Below are 16,220 nucleotides of genomic sequence, written 5' to 3' on the forward strand. Positions count from 1 at the left end.
TCAGATCAAACGGACCCCCGTAGATGATCATTAGGGGATTCTTTTTTCTACTTTCCTCAAAATAATTCTTAATTTCTTCTTTTGTTGTGATTTTCTGTAGATCTTCTTTAGTTCCCGTTTCGAGGACGACGAGATCTCTAGTTGCTCTAACACAAGCTACTTTTAATTTATCTTTCCTGGGATCGATTGTTTCAGTTGATTTTCTTGCTGTTTCCTTCGTTGTCTCACTTTCTTTATGTCGAATGATTATAGCCGGTTTAGTTTTTGTTGCCACCTACACATTTTTTTTTCGGTAATAGTTATATCCTGTTTCACGATTTCTGACCATGTTGATTGTCTTATAGTCGTTCAGCTTTGGTCTACTTCCATTTTACTGGTCTGGAACACGTCCAGTTTCTTCGTCAGGTATTCCATTTCTTTAAATATTTTTGTTGTATCCGGTTGTCTCTCCAATTTTAAAGTGAATTTTGTCCAATAAAACCCTATTTACTATATATATATAATTTACCTATTTTAGTAATGACTGCAAGGTAAATACATTAACGGCACAAGACTCGGGTTCGATTCCCAGCGGGAGCTCATGTGGTTCAGATTCAGTAGGTACACGTCTCATATAGCCTCGCTGCTGAAGGGGGCGTTAAACTCAAAACCAAATGAACTCATTAACGAAAGATGCTTTCAAAATCAAAACCTTCAAAGCTTGCCAATGTGAGGAAAAGTTGGTGATGCAGTCTTACGATTGCAAGCTAGTCAAATGCACCAGCGTTTACTTATTGGTATGCACATAAATTGCTAAGGGGGAGACATTAATTTAGAAGAGCTGCAATATATCTGTTTACAATGAATGGCATTTATTCCGAAGTTGGGCGTCCGCTTTCGCCACGTTTATTCGCTGTTATCTCCTTTCTACACTTTCTGCAATTTGCTATTAGGTTCATTAATCCGTGCTCTTCACAAACATTTAAAAGATTTTGCTCGTTATCAACGTATTGCTTCATAAATGTTAAAACTGTTAGTTCATTGCCCTTGTACATTCGCCATGTTAATAACATAAATGCTCGTTTCTTTCACACAATGCAACTGTTCAGTTACCTTGCGCCAAGTAGTTCCCTCCGCTCGCCGTATAGTCCTATCTTTATAACCGCTTATATATAACAAATAAACAGATTTTTCAAGACTCATATATTATCAAGTACATAAACGGTCAAATTATCCATATCCTTCCTGTAAATTTTTAAAAAATTGCTCCAAACGGACGCCCAACTTTGAAACTTAACCCCAATGAAATTATATTATTGTAAACCATGGACACTAAATTCAGAATACTTTCTTTTGGGGGGGAAGGGAGGCTTTGAATATGTATGTTTCGTTGTCTGATATCCATGCAAAAATATCCGGATCCTAGGGACAAGCAAATTTTGAGGAACAAATTTTGTTATCGACGCCTATGGTGTAAATTAACCCTAAATCAATTAATCTAAACGACTCATAAACGTAAACTAAAAGATGCATCGTCCTATCACTTCTAGAAAACAAAAATAGTACACGAAAGAGTTAAAAGCTTATTAATATTTACTACTCATTAAAGACTAATATCATATCAAATGTAAACAATTTTGTATTCTTGGAAAAATCTTAACTCTAGTTTTTGTATTTAAGGTAAATACCTGTGTTCTGGATTCTATAACAAGCACTTAAAATTATATCTTACTTTAGTGTTCTTAATAAAATTGTCACTATAATTTTACCAATTTTGTTGGGATTATGTATTTTCTGATTCTTGCACAGATTAGTGTAAAACTACTTCTCTTCTATTCTGCGTTTAGTTAAAGTAGTCAAAGCACTCATAACCTCCAATGATTGTATGTTGACAAAAAAATATTAATTTTAACTTGAACGTGTAAATACTTATATTGCTGAAAAATCCTTTTGACCAGCGGCGTAGCATAAGGGAACGCCAGTACGCCCGGCATTCCCTGTTAAAAAAAAAAGTACGTATTTCATTATACATAAATTGTTTGCTTGTAATTATCACAAATATTTCCACTGCAATTTTCTGAATGCGCTCTCTCGCTTTACATTGACAAGCGGAACCTACGCATGCGCGTCACTCAAATGCACATTCATTCTTTCCTCTTGTATGCTATGTTCCTTGGGCATCCAGGCCTATTACAAGCTTCGGAGTTTTCGTCTGCTTTCTGTCGAATGCGCATGCTCAAGTACTTGCTTTCTCACTCCTCTTCGCCCCTCGCAACTCTACATTTTGCTTTACATATAAGCTGGCATATTCTCAAGTATTTCCAACTCTATCTATTTTGAACTAAGCTATACAGAACGTACGAGTGCGAACTGCAAGGAAATAGAACAAAACAGAAATGGCTAGTTCAATGCCTTTTTGAAGCACGTCGGTTATGTAAATAATAGTATAAAAAGAGTAATGCTTTAGTCTTAATTAAATGCATCGTAATTGTAATCGTAATTAAACGCAAACTTTTAATCTTCATCACAAATACATAGTATGCCCAGTGGCGTAGCAAGAAACTCTGAGGGAGCTTACACACAAGCATAGATATAAAGCATTATGTAGAATCACGGTCACCGATCTGGTAGGCCAAGAGAGCGAGCACTCCCCGCTCCTCGCAAAGATTGCTTGGACATTTCGAGTCTGGATATCTGGCAGCAAAATAGACACACAGAAACAGGCCCCCTTAGTTGTTTTAAGTGCTTTCTACATCTTCAAATGATATACGTATACACTGAGTTCCGTACCCAAGATGACAAATTTCTAGGGGCTACATTATATATATATATAACGAGATTGAGGGATGGTATGTAAAGAAAGAGAAAGAAGCTTCCCACGAAAAAGAAATGAAGGGAACTAACTATACTGAAAACAACGTTCATTCAACAATGGGGCAAGTTTTCTCGTCACAACGGTAGTGGCAAGAAGGACCTGAGACAATTGCTTGTTAGCTTCTAACGTAATCCACGCATTTGCTTCTGTAAGCCCCACTAGGCCACCAATTAGGGTGGCCTGGCCCCGTAATTTTTTTATAATCCCATATTTCCTCGATATCATATATTTCCCCTCATATTGCTGATTGCAGCAGTATTGTATCGTACAAGTGACTAACTTTGGCATCCCCATTTCGGAATACCACGCTACGCTACTGCTTTTGACTTCCATCTTTGTCATAATAATTACATAGTACTTTCATAATAATACGTAATCATTAATCATGGTATTCTCTGTACAACACCTATTTCTGTTTCAGTTGCAAATAATAAAAACTTGCGAGAGGTTTGTGGAATAAAACCTAATCCAGCATGTTGGGGCTGAATCTGGCATAATTATTGCACCTAGCATCTGGTTTTTTGGTCAAATCTGGCATATTTTCTCTGGAGAATAAGAAAAATAAAGATGATTCAACCTCATTCACCTACAATCCAGTTTAGATTATTATATTATCGCCAGAGGCGGATCCAAGACAAAGTCTTGGGGGAAGGGAATGAAAAAATATGTTTCTTTCTTGTCTGAACTTTTGCCACATTGGTGCCTATGTCGCTGAAGGGGCACAAATGATCTTTCTCCCTCGCCGCCTATATGATTGTCACGAGATTACCTAAGAGTGTAGCTATCTCGAATACTTCTGTTCTATTCCACGTCGCCAGTGTTTATTTCAGAAAAAAATGTTCCAGGGGGCACATTTAATATTCGGAGGGACATATATTATTTTTACACGGTACTATTGTTTTTATTATTATATTATAGACGTATTATTTTGGTCTCTTCAAGGGGGATACTCTCAGAGCCCCGCAGGGCACTGCCTCCCCAAAAATACATATGGAAGAAACTGCACATCAAAGTTTGCGGAATGGGGTTAGATTGAGAATAGTAATATATAGTTAAAAGAAATGATTCAGCATAGTATCGGAAGTACATGTTTTGTATTTACTTATAATGTCACCTTATCTATTATATAAAAGAGAACGCACAAATCCTTTGTTAGCTCATCACGCTAATACGGCTGAACCAATTTCTTTCATTTTTGGGGGGTTATTAGGATTTGGACCCTAGATGGTTTTTATCATATCACTTTAATTTTTAATTACCAGTGTCTTGAGATAATTGACCATTCAAGTGTCCATAACGTACAAATCCTTTGTTAGTTCATCATAGGTATAAAAATAAACGTATTTATATGCAACCCGCATGACCGTGTCACTCGGCGGGTTAACATAAATGACAGGCGCTATAATGTTAACATTTACTGCAATTTGAAAGCGAAAAAGTAAAAATTATCTAAGTAACAAAGTTTATTGCGTTCCGGGGTGACCGCAGCGAAGCGGGGCGGGTTAACATAAATGACAGGCGATATAATGTTAACATTTACTGCAATCTTCTATGGTTTTTATCATTCTTCTATGGTTTTTATCATATCACTTGAAAGCGAAAAAGTAAAAATTATCTAAGTAACAAAGTTTATTGCGTTCCGGGGTGACCGCAGCGAAGCGGGGTGAACGCTGCTAGTTATAATATATAATAAAATAATAATTATAATAAAATATTAATGTATCCTTCCTTCTACCCCCACGCTGATTTTTTTCGGAAAGGGATAAAGAATAATATGTATGGTATATATAGCGCCCACAGAGCACTATCCTAGAGGCCAAAATAAAGCGAAAATGTTATATGATGCTAAGCCGTCCGGGGCCTCCTTCAGCCGCTATGAGGAATCAAAATTTCACAATATGGCAACATCGTAGATTAACTTGGAGCCATTAGAATTACTCTAAGAATACAAAAAGCAGCTGAATAGATTGCTACACTAATAAATGATACTAGCGTCAACCAATATTGACTTCAGCTACCATTTATAACTATTTGATAGATTGGTAGATCTAATCTGTGGTTCTTTATTTGCGACGTTGCCACATAGTGTAATTTGTGTCTCCAGACGAGCATTCGAAAGGTATACATTATATATATATATAGCTTTATTTTGACTTGTAGAATAATGGTCTGTGGTCCGTGGGCGCCATATTTAGAACATTCAATATATATATATATATATATATATATATATATATATATGTATGTACCTGAGAGCAAATAAAACTTTGAGGAGGCCATTCGTGATTAATTAACACAATTAGAAAAAAATTTAAAAAATAATACACTGTGTATATATACCACCCAATTTTTCCCCTCCCCTCCGCTAAGTTTTACCAGATAATATCTTACTTTCTTCCTTCTGCACCTTTCAATTTGAACTTGAAGTCTTGCACGAAATTTGAATGCCTTGTAAAGTATCTTAGTCAACCACCCCCTATTTTTTCCTTCCCTTCTAGGTTGAATATCAAAATTCACTTAAAGACGTGTTTAATTATTTCAAACGAAAAGTTCAGTGACCGAACTTCACATATTCAACTTTAAGGGATTCCCGCCAGTATCCCCCCCTTCCACGTCGAATTTCCAAAAATCCTTCTTCAGTGATACCTATCTTTCGTCATCAAATCCTATATTGTTTCCGAAGTTCAACTTTCAAACTTAATCAGTTTGGCCTGGACGTCTATCAAAGTCAATCAGGACTTCATATACAAGGGAAAGTGGGGGATTTGTGCGCACCTAAGCCAAATACGTTCGTGTGGTGATGACAATGAGGACAAAGAAATAGTAATTACCTGAATAGATTCTTTCTTCACTATACCGTCATACAGTAATATTAGTTTAGGTCTATAATTAAACATAGGGAAACTATACTGCAATAAAACAAGATATGTGTGTGTCCCACGTTATGGGATAATTGGGCACAGAAGGCTGGGCAATGGGGCGCAACAAAACTGGAGATCCGAAGATTAATGAAAATACGAATGCAGTTGTAATTCATACTTCATTAACATTAGTCTGAAATAGTAGTCGAGTAAACTAAGAAATATGTTGATAATATGTCTTTTTTAGCAAACGCTTTCACTAACTTACGTAATTCTGTTCTAACTTGTTCCCTCAGGCTGCCTCACTCTAACATCAAGGTGTCACTGTAGGATCCCATATAGTCAGTCCTTTCCTGCTAACTCTACGTCTTTGTTAAAATTATTCTTTATTTTCATCTCTTCAGCATATCGAAATACCACACGCCTAAGCTCTTTCGGTGTCAAGCCATAAAATACTTTACTCAGAGTAAACACATAGTCTCTTAGTTCTAACTCTACTTCTTTGGAAAGAACTGAATGCCTACCTAATCTTGGTACTGATGGCTATTTTAGTATCAAGTATTTTCTCAATGTTGATTCTGATATGTTGTAAGATCTTCCTACTTCTCTAATTTTTTATGCGTTTTGCAAAATTTCTTGCGAATACGAATTCTTTGTTGTTTTCCTAATGTACGTACCTGCGCGGCATCTGTAATGAAAAATGATGAAAAATGAATTTAGAACCTGATCCACAATCTTTGAATGGGTGGAAGACTCATGCATTTGCGCGCACCATTACCTCATATGTGCTGTCGAAATAAACTTTATTCGCAACAATGGGATATTGAGCGACAGGGCAACCTCATTATAGTATGTTCTCCTAGGACACATCTCATTTTGGGTCGTTGACGACAAGGTTGGACGACGACAAGCCTGGACACATTCCTAGGGTGTCCAAGCTTGTCGTGGTCGATCCCGACAAGCCTGGACACATCTCATTTTGGGTCGTTGACGACAAGGTTGGTCGACGACAAGCCTGGACACATTCCTGAAGGTGTCCAGGCCTGTCGGGATCGACCCCGAGATGCTTTGATATATCTCATTTTGGGTCGCTGACGACAAGGTTGGCCAACGACAAGCTTGGACACAAAAAGTGTCCAGGCTTGTCGTCGTCCAACCTTGGCGCGGTCACCTTGTGCTTGTCCAACTGATCGGTCTCGAGGTAGGAAATTTCGCATTCGTAGCACACATGAATAGCGAGCTGCTGCACCTACTTATTTGACCGGTAATGGTCTACGACAAGACAAGACAAAGCAGAAGTAAAAGGTGTCTTGTATGGCGTAAAAATTTCGTTGTTATGCGTATGAATATGCTATAATCTGGAGGGAGTAAGTGTTATTAAATACATATGATACAAACTCTCTGTGTGTATAAAGTTTCATAATATACAAACGTTTCAATACGGAACAGTAGTATATGAACAGAAATTAGTGCAAGGACAACAAATGGCTGTGAATAGAGCAGAGATTACGCAGAAAGTTCTTCAATACGAAAATTTTCTAAACGATGTATTGCGGGAAGACTTGAAGAAGATATGTAATGAACGTGACAAACTATGTGAAAGAATGGCTGAATATGTTCAGTTAAAGAACACAATTCAAACTATGCAGGATGCTGAACTTGATAAAGAAGGTGTAAAGACGAAGATAGATCTGGGATGTAATTTTTATGTGCAAGCTAACGTTACAGACCCAACCAAGATATTTGTTCACGTAGGTTTTGGTTTCTACTTGGAGTTGACATTAGATGAAGCGGTGAAGTTTATTGACAAGAAATTGACACAGCTTAACAAACAGGTTGAATCTTTGAGAACAGATAGTGCTAAAATTAAAGCAAATATCAAGTTAGTGTTACACGGGTTACAAGAATTACAGAATATTAAGCCAAATGAATCTGAAAAACCAAGAAGAATGTTCGATCTTTAGTACTAATGTATGTTTTTAATGAAATAGTAAATTAGCCAATACAACAATTTTGTTAAGCGAATTGATTGCATAAGTTGTATACAAATAAGTGCAGTGCAGATATTTTTTCAAGGGTGTAGGTAGCAAAGGAACATAAATAGTAAATAAAGAGATCGGATTAAGTTTCAGTTAGTTTATGCTTGAGGATTGCAACCAGATTTCTTTTCCTCAACGCTTAATTTTTAATGTTGAATCTTAAATGACATGGTCTGTACTCAGGGTTTCAAAAAACCGTTTTTTTTTAAAGCCCATCCTACCTGGGCCCATACGGGTTTCATCGGTTTTTTTTTTTTTCAATGTCTTTGGGGTAAAAGTTTTAAAAGAAGATTATATTTCAAGATTATCATTGTCACAACTTGCAACAATTTTCTATTCACTGCTATTTTCAAAAATGACCGTCATTTTGAAATTTTATGTTGGATCGCCGCCGAAATATATACAGCTAATTTAGAGTATCTTATGCTTCTACTCTGGAAATTTCAACTTAATTCAAACTCGCGGCGTGGATACCCGCTATTTTGAACAAATGACCGCCATTTTGAAATTTTACGTTAGTATGCCGCCAAAATCTGTACAGGAAATTTAGTGTGTGTCGTGCTTGTACGTTGAAAATTTAAACTTGAAAGACGTAAAGTGGTACCCTGTTGTATGTATGGTGCAGGCAGACGAACGAACAAATGTAGATTGCATCATCCCAATAGTCTCAGTGACATTCGCCTAATATGAACACAAAATATATTAATTGGGATATGTTTAGTACAAGGGGTCCAGAAGCACGTAAAAAACAAAATTTACAGGAGAAATGAGTGATACAAGTACTTAGACGTAACATAACGTAATCAAATCTAAACTAACTTAAGCTAACCTGAACTAACCTAAACTAACGTAATATTTATAAAAATAAGCGAAATTCTATCATTTTTTGGAAAATTATGCGGGACTCCTACACTAATATAACACAAACTAAACTAGCCTAACCTAACTTAAACTAACCAACCCTACCCTTAACTAACCGAATGTGAACAGAAATTGCCAAAATTATAACATTTTTTAGAGAAAAGAGCTGGACCTCTTCTGCTAAACCTAGGCCTATTAATTTAAAACAAATCTATAACTCATGTTTTATAAAATCATGTTTCAAATAGTTTTATTGTTGAAGTATTCAGTTCCGATGCTTTGTGCGTTCAATTGCGGGAATTTCCCGAGTACTTCTTTCGCGACGGTTTTTATTATTATTATTTTCCGAAAATGCAAGCTTTGTTTATTGTGCATCGAATCTTCCACTAGTACGGAAGTTTGAATCCAGCACTTGAAATAGTAAGCGTTACGTACTCTTCGAAACTCCGAGCATTAAGCTCCTTAAATTTGACAAGAATTTTGACGCTATTGCTGCTGTTGATTCAACAGAATGCTTATTTGAAAAGTAGCAACAAATAACTGAACTAAGCTGTTGTAGGGAAACCAAACTTACTGAATAATATTTGCGTTACCATCAAAGGTAATAAAAAATAATACGATACTAATAGTTTTATTAATACGCTACATATTTACTAGTAGTACCAGCAGCTATGGCCCTAAACCCTTCAGACGTATGAGGGGTAACGTCCTTCGGCGTCGCCGAGTGGGCGAGCACACTATTCACGGAAAATATTTTCTAAAATATAAAATTGCATATTTTATTTCAAATAGGCTATAAGCACAATCCATACATTAATTTGTTCTATAATTATCTCAATCTAAGGTACGGCTCTTCCTTCTTTATCCATTCAGTGCATTCAGAACTTTATAAAGGTCTTACGTTGAATGTTGTATACCTTATTGTGAAAGCACCTAATTCGCCCAAGGAAAGTCCAAAATCTGATAACAATCACTTCCAATGTGATCACCTTAGTTGTACCAATAATATACTAACGAAAAGCTCAAAAATCCAGGTGGGTTCAACCCGAAAAAAACCGGTGCTTTTTTTTCGGGCTGGGCCCACTTTGGCAAAGCCTGTCTGCATTACAGCGGACTCTTTGGACACACTTTGGATGGCATTTAGTATCTCCTCTAAATCCATTGACTGTTCCGGAGCCAGTGCTGTGACTAATAGTGCGTCGTTGTAAATGACTCGTTTATTATGTATCCACCGTTGCTGACGCGCCTGTTATCCATGGACGCACCGCCATGCTGCGGTTCGGGCCTCCCTGGTGTGCTCCTGTCCTCACTCGGTTAGTTAACTTTCGTGCTTTTTAGATGCCACCTAGCACAAGTTGGTTCGTGTTTTATGCACTAGTTTTTATGGCATACATCCACACTACCGTTAAAAATAACAAACCGTATCACTAGCATGTAAGCCAGAGTCATTGCCAAGTGATTTGAAGGTGAAACTACCCCTTATTTTCAAATGAACAGGTTAACTTCTATATATCTGATGTTCTAAAAATGGAGCCCACGGACTGCAGAGCATTATTCTATAAGTCAAAGCGAAAATATATATATATAATTGTATGTCATGCGGGTCCTCGTCTGGAAATGTGTATGAAATTTTGATTCACCATAGCGACTGAGGGAGTCTGCGGAGGGTATATCATTTTATGGCATTTTCGCTTTATTTTGACCTGAAGAATAGCGCTATGTTATCCGTGTGTGCCATTTTTTAGAACATCCGATATTATATATATATATATATATATAAAATTAAGTGGTTTGTCACCATGCCAGCTGAAGGTTTACATTACACGCTTCAGCTCCCCTTCATGTGAATCGAAAAGTAGGACGCTTTTCAACAGATGGCTAGGGTCACAAGAAGGTGCGTCGTAACCAACAGGTTCGTTAGTAAAGTTTGGTATGCACGTGAGAGAGGAATCGATTGATGAGGGAATTGATTTCTGATGGAGACCACATCAGGGTCAGTTCAAAGATCAAAAAAATGAACGGTAGCATTGAGCAACGGTAATCTCGAATCTGAAGAAAAAATTGATTTGTATTTTTCTCTCTCTCTCTCTTTCGCCTCTAAGGATTACGCCTCTCTAGACCAAAAACTCTTCACAAATGTATTCAAATTTCGATCGAACTTATATTGTGAGATTATTCTAATCAGCTGAACGGTCAACTTAGTTATCGTCTTTTGGAAAAGATTAATTAGAGGTTCCAGTTTTTATCCTTACGCAGATACAAAGAGTAGTACTGTTTTAGAAATATTCTGCGACCGATGGCGTTGTTGCATCTTTACAGAAAAGAGTGCTTGGTGTAACTGTACAAGAAACCCACCAACCTACAGGTGCTGAACGTCACTATAAATAGCAGTGCATCTAATCCGCGTCTGTGAGGGATGAAGTAGGAAGGAGTAGACCTCAGGTAAGGATGAGCGTAAAGGAAAATTTACTTCTTTATTTTAACATATGCAGATACGACTTTGTTTCCATAGTTGGAAGTGAAGCCATTATTCTTGTCTGAGTACGGTTACCAACCGAAGTTTGCTGTCCATGGCGACAAATCTGTCTGGATAATTTTATTTTTTCTTTATAGTTCATTGTCTAACAGCTCCAGTTGAACCAAGTCAGCTCTAACAAAACTAAATTGTGTATGGATGATGATGATGACTTGTGTCAGTGAATCGTTGCTTGAAACACGAGTTATTAGGGCAGGGTTGTCGGGAAGCTTAAGCGAAATTTCGAAATTTTAATTGAGAGCTTTTAATCATTTAACCTTGATGATGTCACTTTCAGGAATCGAGATTACCCCAATCGATTTCTCACATTAAATTACGTAGGAATCCTTAAAAGATCTTTCAAAATAAATATCGCACTTAACTTTATCTACTGACCTCAATAATGTTCTTTCCAATTATAGTAATTTTTTCTTTCTAGGTTTCGAATGCACTTTTCATTCCTTGTTTCTCAAGGCCACAAGATTTGTGCAGTTCGCATTTATATATATATATATATATATATATATATATATATATATATATATATATATATATATATATATATATATATATATATATTCAACCAGAGTTGTGAAAACTCAAATTTTAAAAGAAACACCCCAATGGATTTTATTCAATATTAGCTTTTATTAAATTTGGAACGTAGATTTAAAGACGTGTTCCTCCTTAAGATACAATTTTAAAATTCATGTTATATTCTTAAATTGTATTGTATTGGGAATCCGTGAAGACTTATCCGCGTTCCTTGAAACACATTTTGCATCATTGACAATTTTTTTATATTTCAGTTTCTAAAAAGAAGGAAGTAGATACTTCTATAAAGTCTTACATATATGGAGAGTGGCTCACGAAATGTGTACACTCTTTAATTGTGTGTAACTCGGAAATGGATTAATGGAAACATCTCATATTCGATAGTGTTATAGTTTAATAATCTATTATTACATTGCAATTTATAATGAAGAACGCATGTTAATTTATGTGTTCAAAGTCTTGGCCGTTAACACCAATACACGTGTGATGGACCGAAATATTGCACGAATTACCGACTGCAACGTGCCAAGTTCGATATCTTCACAGGGACATTCAATGCCTACTCGTAAGTCATGCACTGTACTAGGCTTTTGTCCATAAACCACATTCTTGACAGTTCCCTATAAATAAAAGTGTAGAGGAGTGAGGTCTTCTGAACGTGAGGGGATACTTGACAAACCTTCTTCGACGTATCCATCGTTCAGGTAAGTTTTCATTGAGGAACTTTGGGTTGGGTGGGCGAGATAATGGTAGTGGTGTGGAGCACTATCTTATTGTGAAGTAAAAGCTCTCGTCCGCGTAAAGATTTCTGATGGAAGAAAATGGATGCTTCTAGCATCTGCAGATACTCCTCACCGGAAATTGTGCTGTCAAAGAATAATATCCCAATTAAACCTCGATAAAACAGTTCACATCACGCATTTACTCCCGGTAAATTCATGGCTTTACCTACGTGTGTTTCCGGATTTATACAGGAACAATAGACACAATTGTATCTGTTTGCTGTGCCGTTGAGTTTGAATGTAGCACATGATTATCTCTCCAAATGTTTCGTCGTTATCAATCATGTTTTAAAACCACTCGCAGTACTCCAATCTACGATCTGGGTCGTAGCAATCATGGAATGTAGATCTTAACGCTTTGCAGGCCTTAGAATGCAACAAACATTTGCGCGACTCAGATCGGTTTCAGGGGTACACTGTCTCACAGGCTTCTGTAGTCAGCCCCAGGGTTGACAAAAATCATGGTTTTTATTGAAAAAAAAAAAAAAGTTTTGTGTTTAAACCAGATTTCTTTGGTTTAAATAATTTCCTCTATGTGTTCATATCATATGGACAGAAATAAATTTGTTTCACCTTGGTGTTATGCAACAACCGGGTTATGCTGGAAGGGGTCACATAAGCTTAAAGCAGAATCCAAACCGCTTCCCGACTTACATCCGAGAGAATTGTCCTCCATTTAAACTCCGAACCAGGACTAATTAGCTACGAATGCGATACGTCTGCCGACTCACTCACGAAGGACTTCTGATAAACATACGTTGTACTGGTCTTTACGTAGGCCTACTTGTTAATATAATTGTCAAGAGTCATTTCAGAATGACAAAAAGATAAACAGTTGCAGAAGTGAAACCATTATACAGAATTACATATGAACAATTTCAAAGTACTACAGAGTACAGAACTAACTTAGTCCAAGTTAGTTAACAACGACTTTTATTAGTCCAAGTTAAAGAAATACAACGACTTAATTTGCATATCAGTAGGAAAAGTGAATAAAGATACGAATTATTTCAGTCCACTTTGGTCCATACGTTGTACTGGTCTTTACGTAGGCCTACTTGTTAATATAATTGTCAAGAGTCATTTCAGAAGGACAAAAAGATAAACAGTTGCAGAAGTGAAACCATTATACAGAATTACATATGAACAATTTCAAAGTACTACAGAGTACAGAACTAACTTAGTCCAAGTTAGTTAACAACGACTTTTATTAGTCCAAGTTAAAGAAATACAACGACTTAATTTGCATATCAGTAGGAAAAGTGAATAAAGATACGAATTATTTCAGTCCACTTTGGCTCCGACCCATTTATACATAAATAGATACCAAAGATACTTCTCATTTCACTAAATGCCTCTCGTGGGGTTTGTATGACCCCCCCCCCCCACACACACACAAAAAAGTACGGCATTTCGATGTATTTTATCAATAGTAAACAGGGACGTGTAGTGCATATTACTGCTGTTACCGGCGGTAACGGTAAAAATATCGTTGTTTTCATATGTCTCTAAATTTCATCATCAACATGGGAAGATGTTTACATATATTCCTTTTCTTTCTTTTTTTTAAAAAGAAAAAAGTTCGGACGGCCTATGCCACATTTACACTCCCAGCGTCAAATAGGAACATACTATTGTTGATACCGTAGATTTCAGAGGTAATGCCAACCCCGATAGCGGTCATTCACTCCAGAAGTACCCTTCAGCGTGCAAGCCAGAAGCATCCTGCGCGCTCTTATTTTACACGTTCGGAATGGCCCTTATGTTACCGTTCGGCTGAGTGAAACAGGAAAAAATAGGAACGTTCCCTGTCAAAACAAGGAGAATCTAGAATATCATCAGCATGTTTATTCTACTCGCTCTTCTCTCGCTATAGAGGATCGAGCTGGCAGTGTGATTCAACTATATTGTTTCGTTTCCTTCCTAATCCAAGTATGGAAACTTAGCTGTAATTTCCGTATTCGTAAAGTTCTTTCATTGTACTAACAGTATACAATTTCATAGTAATGATAATTAGAGAGAAGTAAAGATGTTTCCCGGCGCTCCTTCTAATTCGAATATTTATTATTATTTAGGATTTATGCTAATTAAGTTGGAAATATTTTGTTTTTAATTTAGTATAGAATACTTTCGATTCAGCAAATTTCCAGCTTTAGCCTCTACTTTACTAGTTGAATTTGCACTTTGATGCAGTTTGATGTGTTGAAAGAGAACGGTGCAATTGTCTTCATCATACCGTAGTTTGACTCATCATACCGTAGGCAAAATTGTGTTTGACAGTCTGACTCGTTTTCAACACGGAAAACTTGTTGCTCAAACATACGATGGAGCTTCGGTTATGGTTGGTGAGGTAGGAAGCAGCAGCCTCTTGTTAAACAAAGATATACTTGTACAAAAGTCTATTTTTTCATTGTCATGCCCATAGGCTTAATTTAGTGTTAGAAAAGTTCGTTGATTATACAAAAGGGTGTAATTTTTTTCTAAAACTATGTCGTGACTTGCTTCTTTATTCTCGAAGTCTTCAAAAAGAGCAAGTGCTTTGGACTGTGTAGTCACAGGCCCGTATCCAGGGGGGGGTTAGGGGAGCCGGTCCCCGTAGATTTTTGCTACCCCATCTAAAATTTTCACGGTTGGCTTGGAAATGAACTATAATATGGTGATGAACTATAATAAGGTTGGATGGGCCCCCCTATATTTTTGGGCTGGCTACCGGCCTGTGTAGTCAACAAAAGTATACCAACAGCCTCAAACACAAGGTGGAATATAGAAGTAGGATAAATGATGTGCTGTATAGCTTTAAAGATGAACTGTTAGGACTCTTTAAATCCATGACAAAACATCGACGAATGAGATTCTCAAACCAGAGTTACTGCAGCAAAATTCTACCAAACCCTTTAAAGTTTTGACTTCAATGTTTTATTTGAACTGTTTTATGTTATAGGCTCAAGATAAGAAATCTTGTTCAATATCTTAGAGAAGGAAATTCATGATATAAGTTTTTGCAGAAAAAAAGATGACTTTGAAGAATATCTAAGATCATTGAGAGACGGTTTCGATTATATTTAGTAAATAATTGAAGAACATGAAGAGCAACACTTTTCAAAAAGATCAAGGTAAATGAAGTGGGATTTGACTCCCCCCCTAAAAAAATCGTTGCCAATGCCTATAGTCTGAAATGATTGATACGCTAAAAGAAAAAAAAAAATACTAGATTTTCTGATATTGAAAAACTAGAGATACTTGTAGTATCAACGACCGGTAACAATTGAGAAATGCTCTCATGGTATTATTCTTTAATGCACAAAAGAAGAAAAAGTGAAATTTGCTCCTTAAGAGTCTTCATTACAGCGAAATTATACTGCCGCTAATTTTAGAGTTCTTCTGTAATATCAAAACAAATGAAAATATTCGAAAAGCAGAAACGTAGTGAACCAGACATGATGGTTTTGCATGTGATACCTTCACCACAATTCACCTATCTGCTTTTGGTATGCCGCTATTTACAGAACCCGCAAAAAATGCTAAATCTATCTATAGTTGCAAATCGAAAGCAGATAGATGAGTTGTGATAACGGTATCACAAACAAAATCGTATTGTCTAGTTCACTACGTTTCTGCTTTTCGAATATTTTTATTTGTTTTGAATAACTGGAGTGTGCAATGTAAAATTGTACGCTCAGATGAACTATAGTCCACATAATCTGACAGAGAGCAAAATCCTCAAACTGAAATGTGTGGCTGGTAACTTGGAGG

The 16,220-nt window shown here is 36.6% G+C and overlaps 2 protein-coding genes across 5 annotated transcripts in view; one reads left to right on the forward strand and one right to left on the reverse strand.

The window, feature by feature from the left end:
* LOC145678343 (very long-chain-fatty-acid--CoA ligase bubblegum-like) overlaps positions 1-1,795 on the reverse strand; it is a 140,798-nt gene extending 139,003 nt beyond the window's left edge. For 2 of the 4 annotated variants that reach the window (XM_081748381.1, XM_081748377.1), the window contains exon 1: positions 1,668-1,780. The gene's annotated coding sequence lies outside the window, so the exon portion shown is untranslated. Of the gene's footprint in view, positions 1-1,667 lie in introns of all 4 variants that reach the window. The other 2 variants (XM_081748378.1, XM_081748379.1) reach the window with 2 other exon arrangements.
* A 5,184-nt stretch (positions 1,796-6,979) lies between these two features.
* Positions 6,980-7,846, forward strand: Uxt (Uxt prefoldin-like subunit). Its single transcript, XM_081748382.1, has one exon. It carries the CDS (start codon positions 7,200-7,202, stop codon positions 7,677-7,679), a length of 480 nt encoding a protein of 159 aa, XP_081604508.1. The 5' UTR covers positions 6,980-7,199; the 3' UTR covers positions 7,680-7,846.
* Positions 7,847-16,220: the final 8,374 nt, after the last annotated feature.

This window comes from Thermobia domestica, chromosome 2 (genome assembly GCF_964235325.1).
Source record: "Thermobia domestica chromosome 2, izTheDome1.hap1.1, whole genome shotgun sequence".
Lineage (NCBI taxonomy): Eukaryota > Metazoa > Arthropoda > Insecta > Zygentoma > Lepismatidae > Thermobia > Thermobia domestica.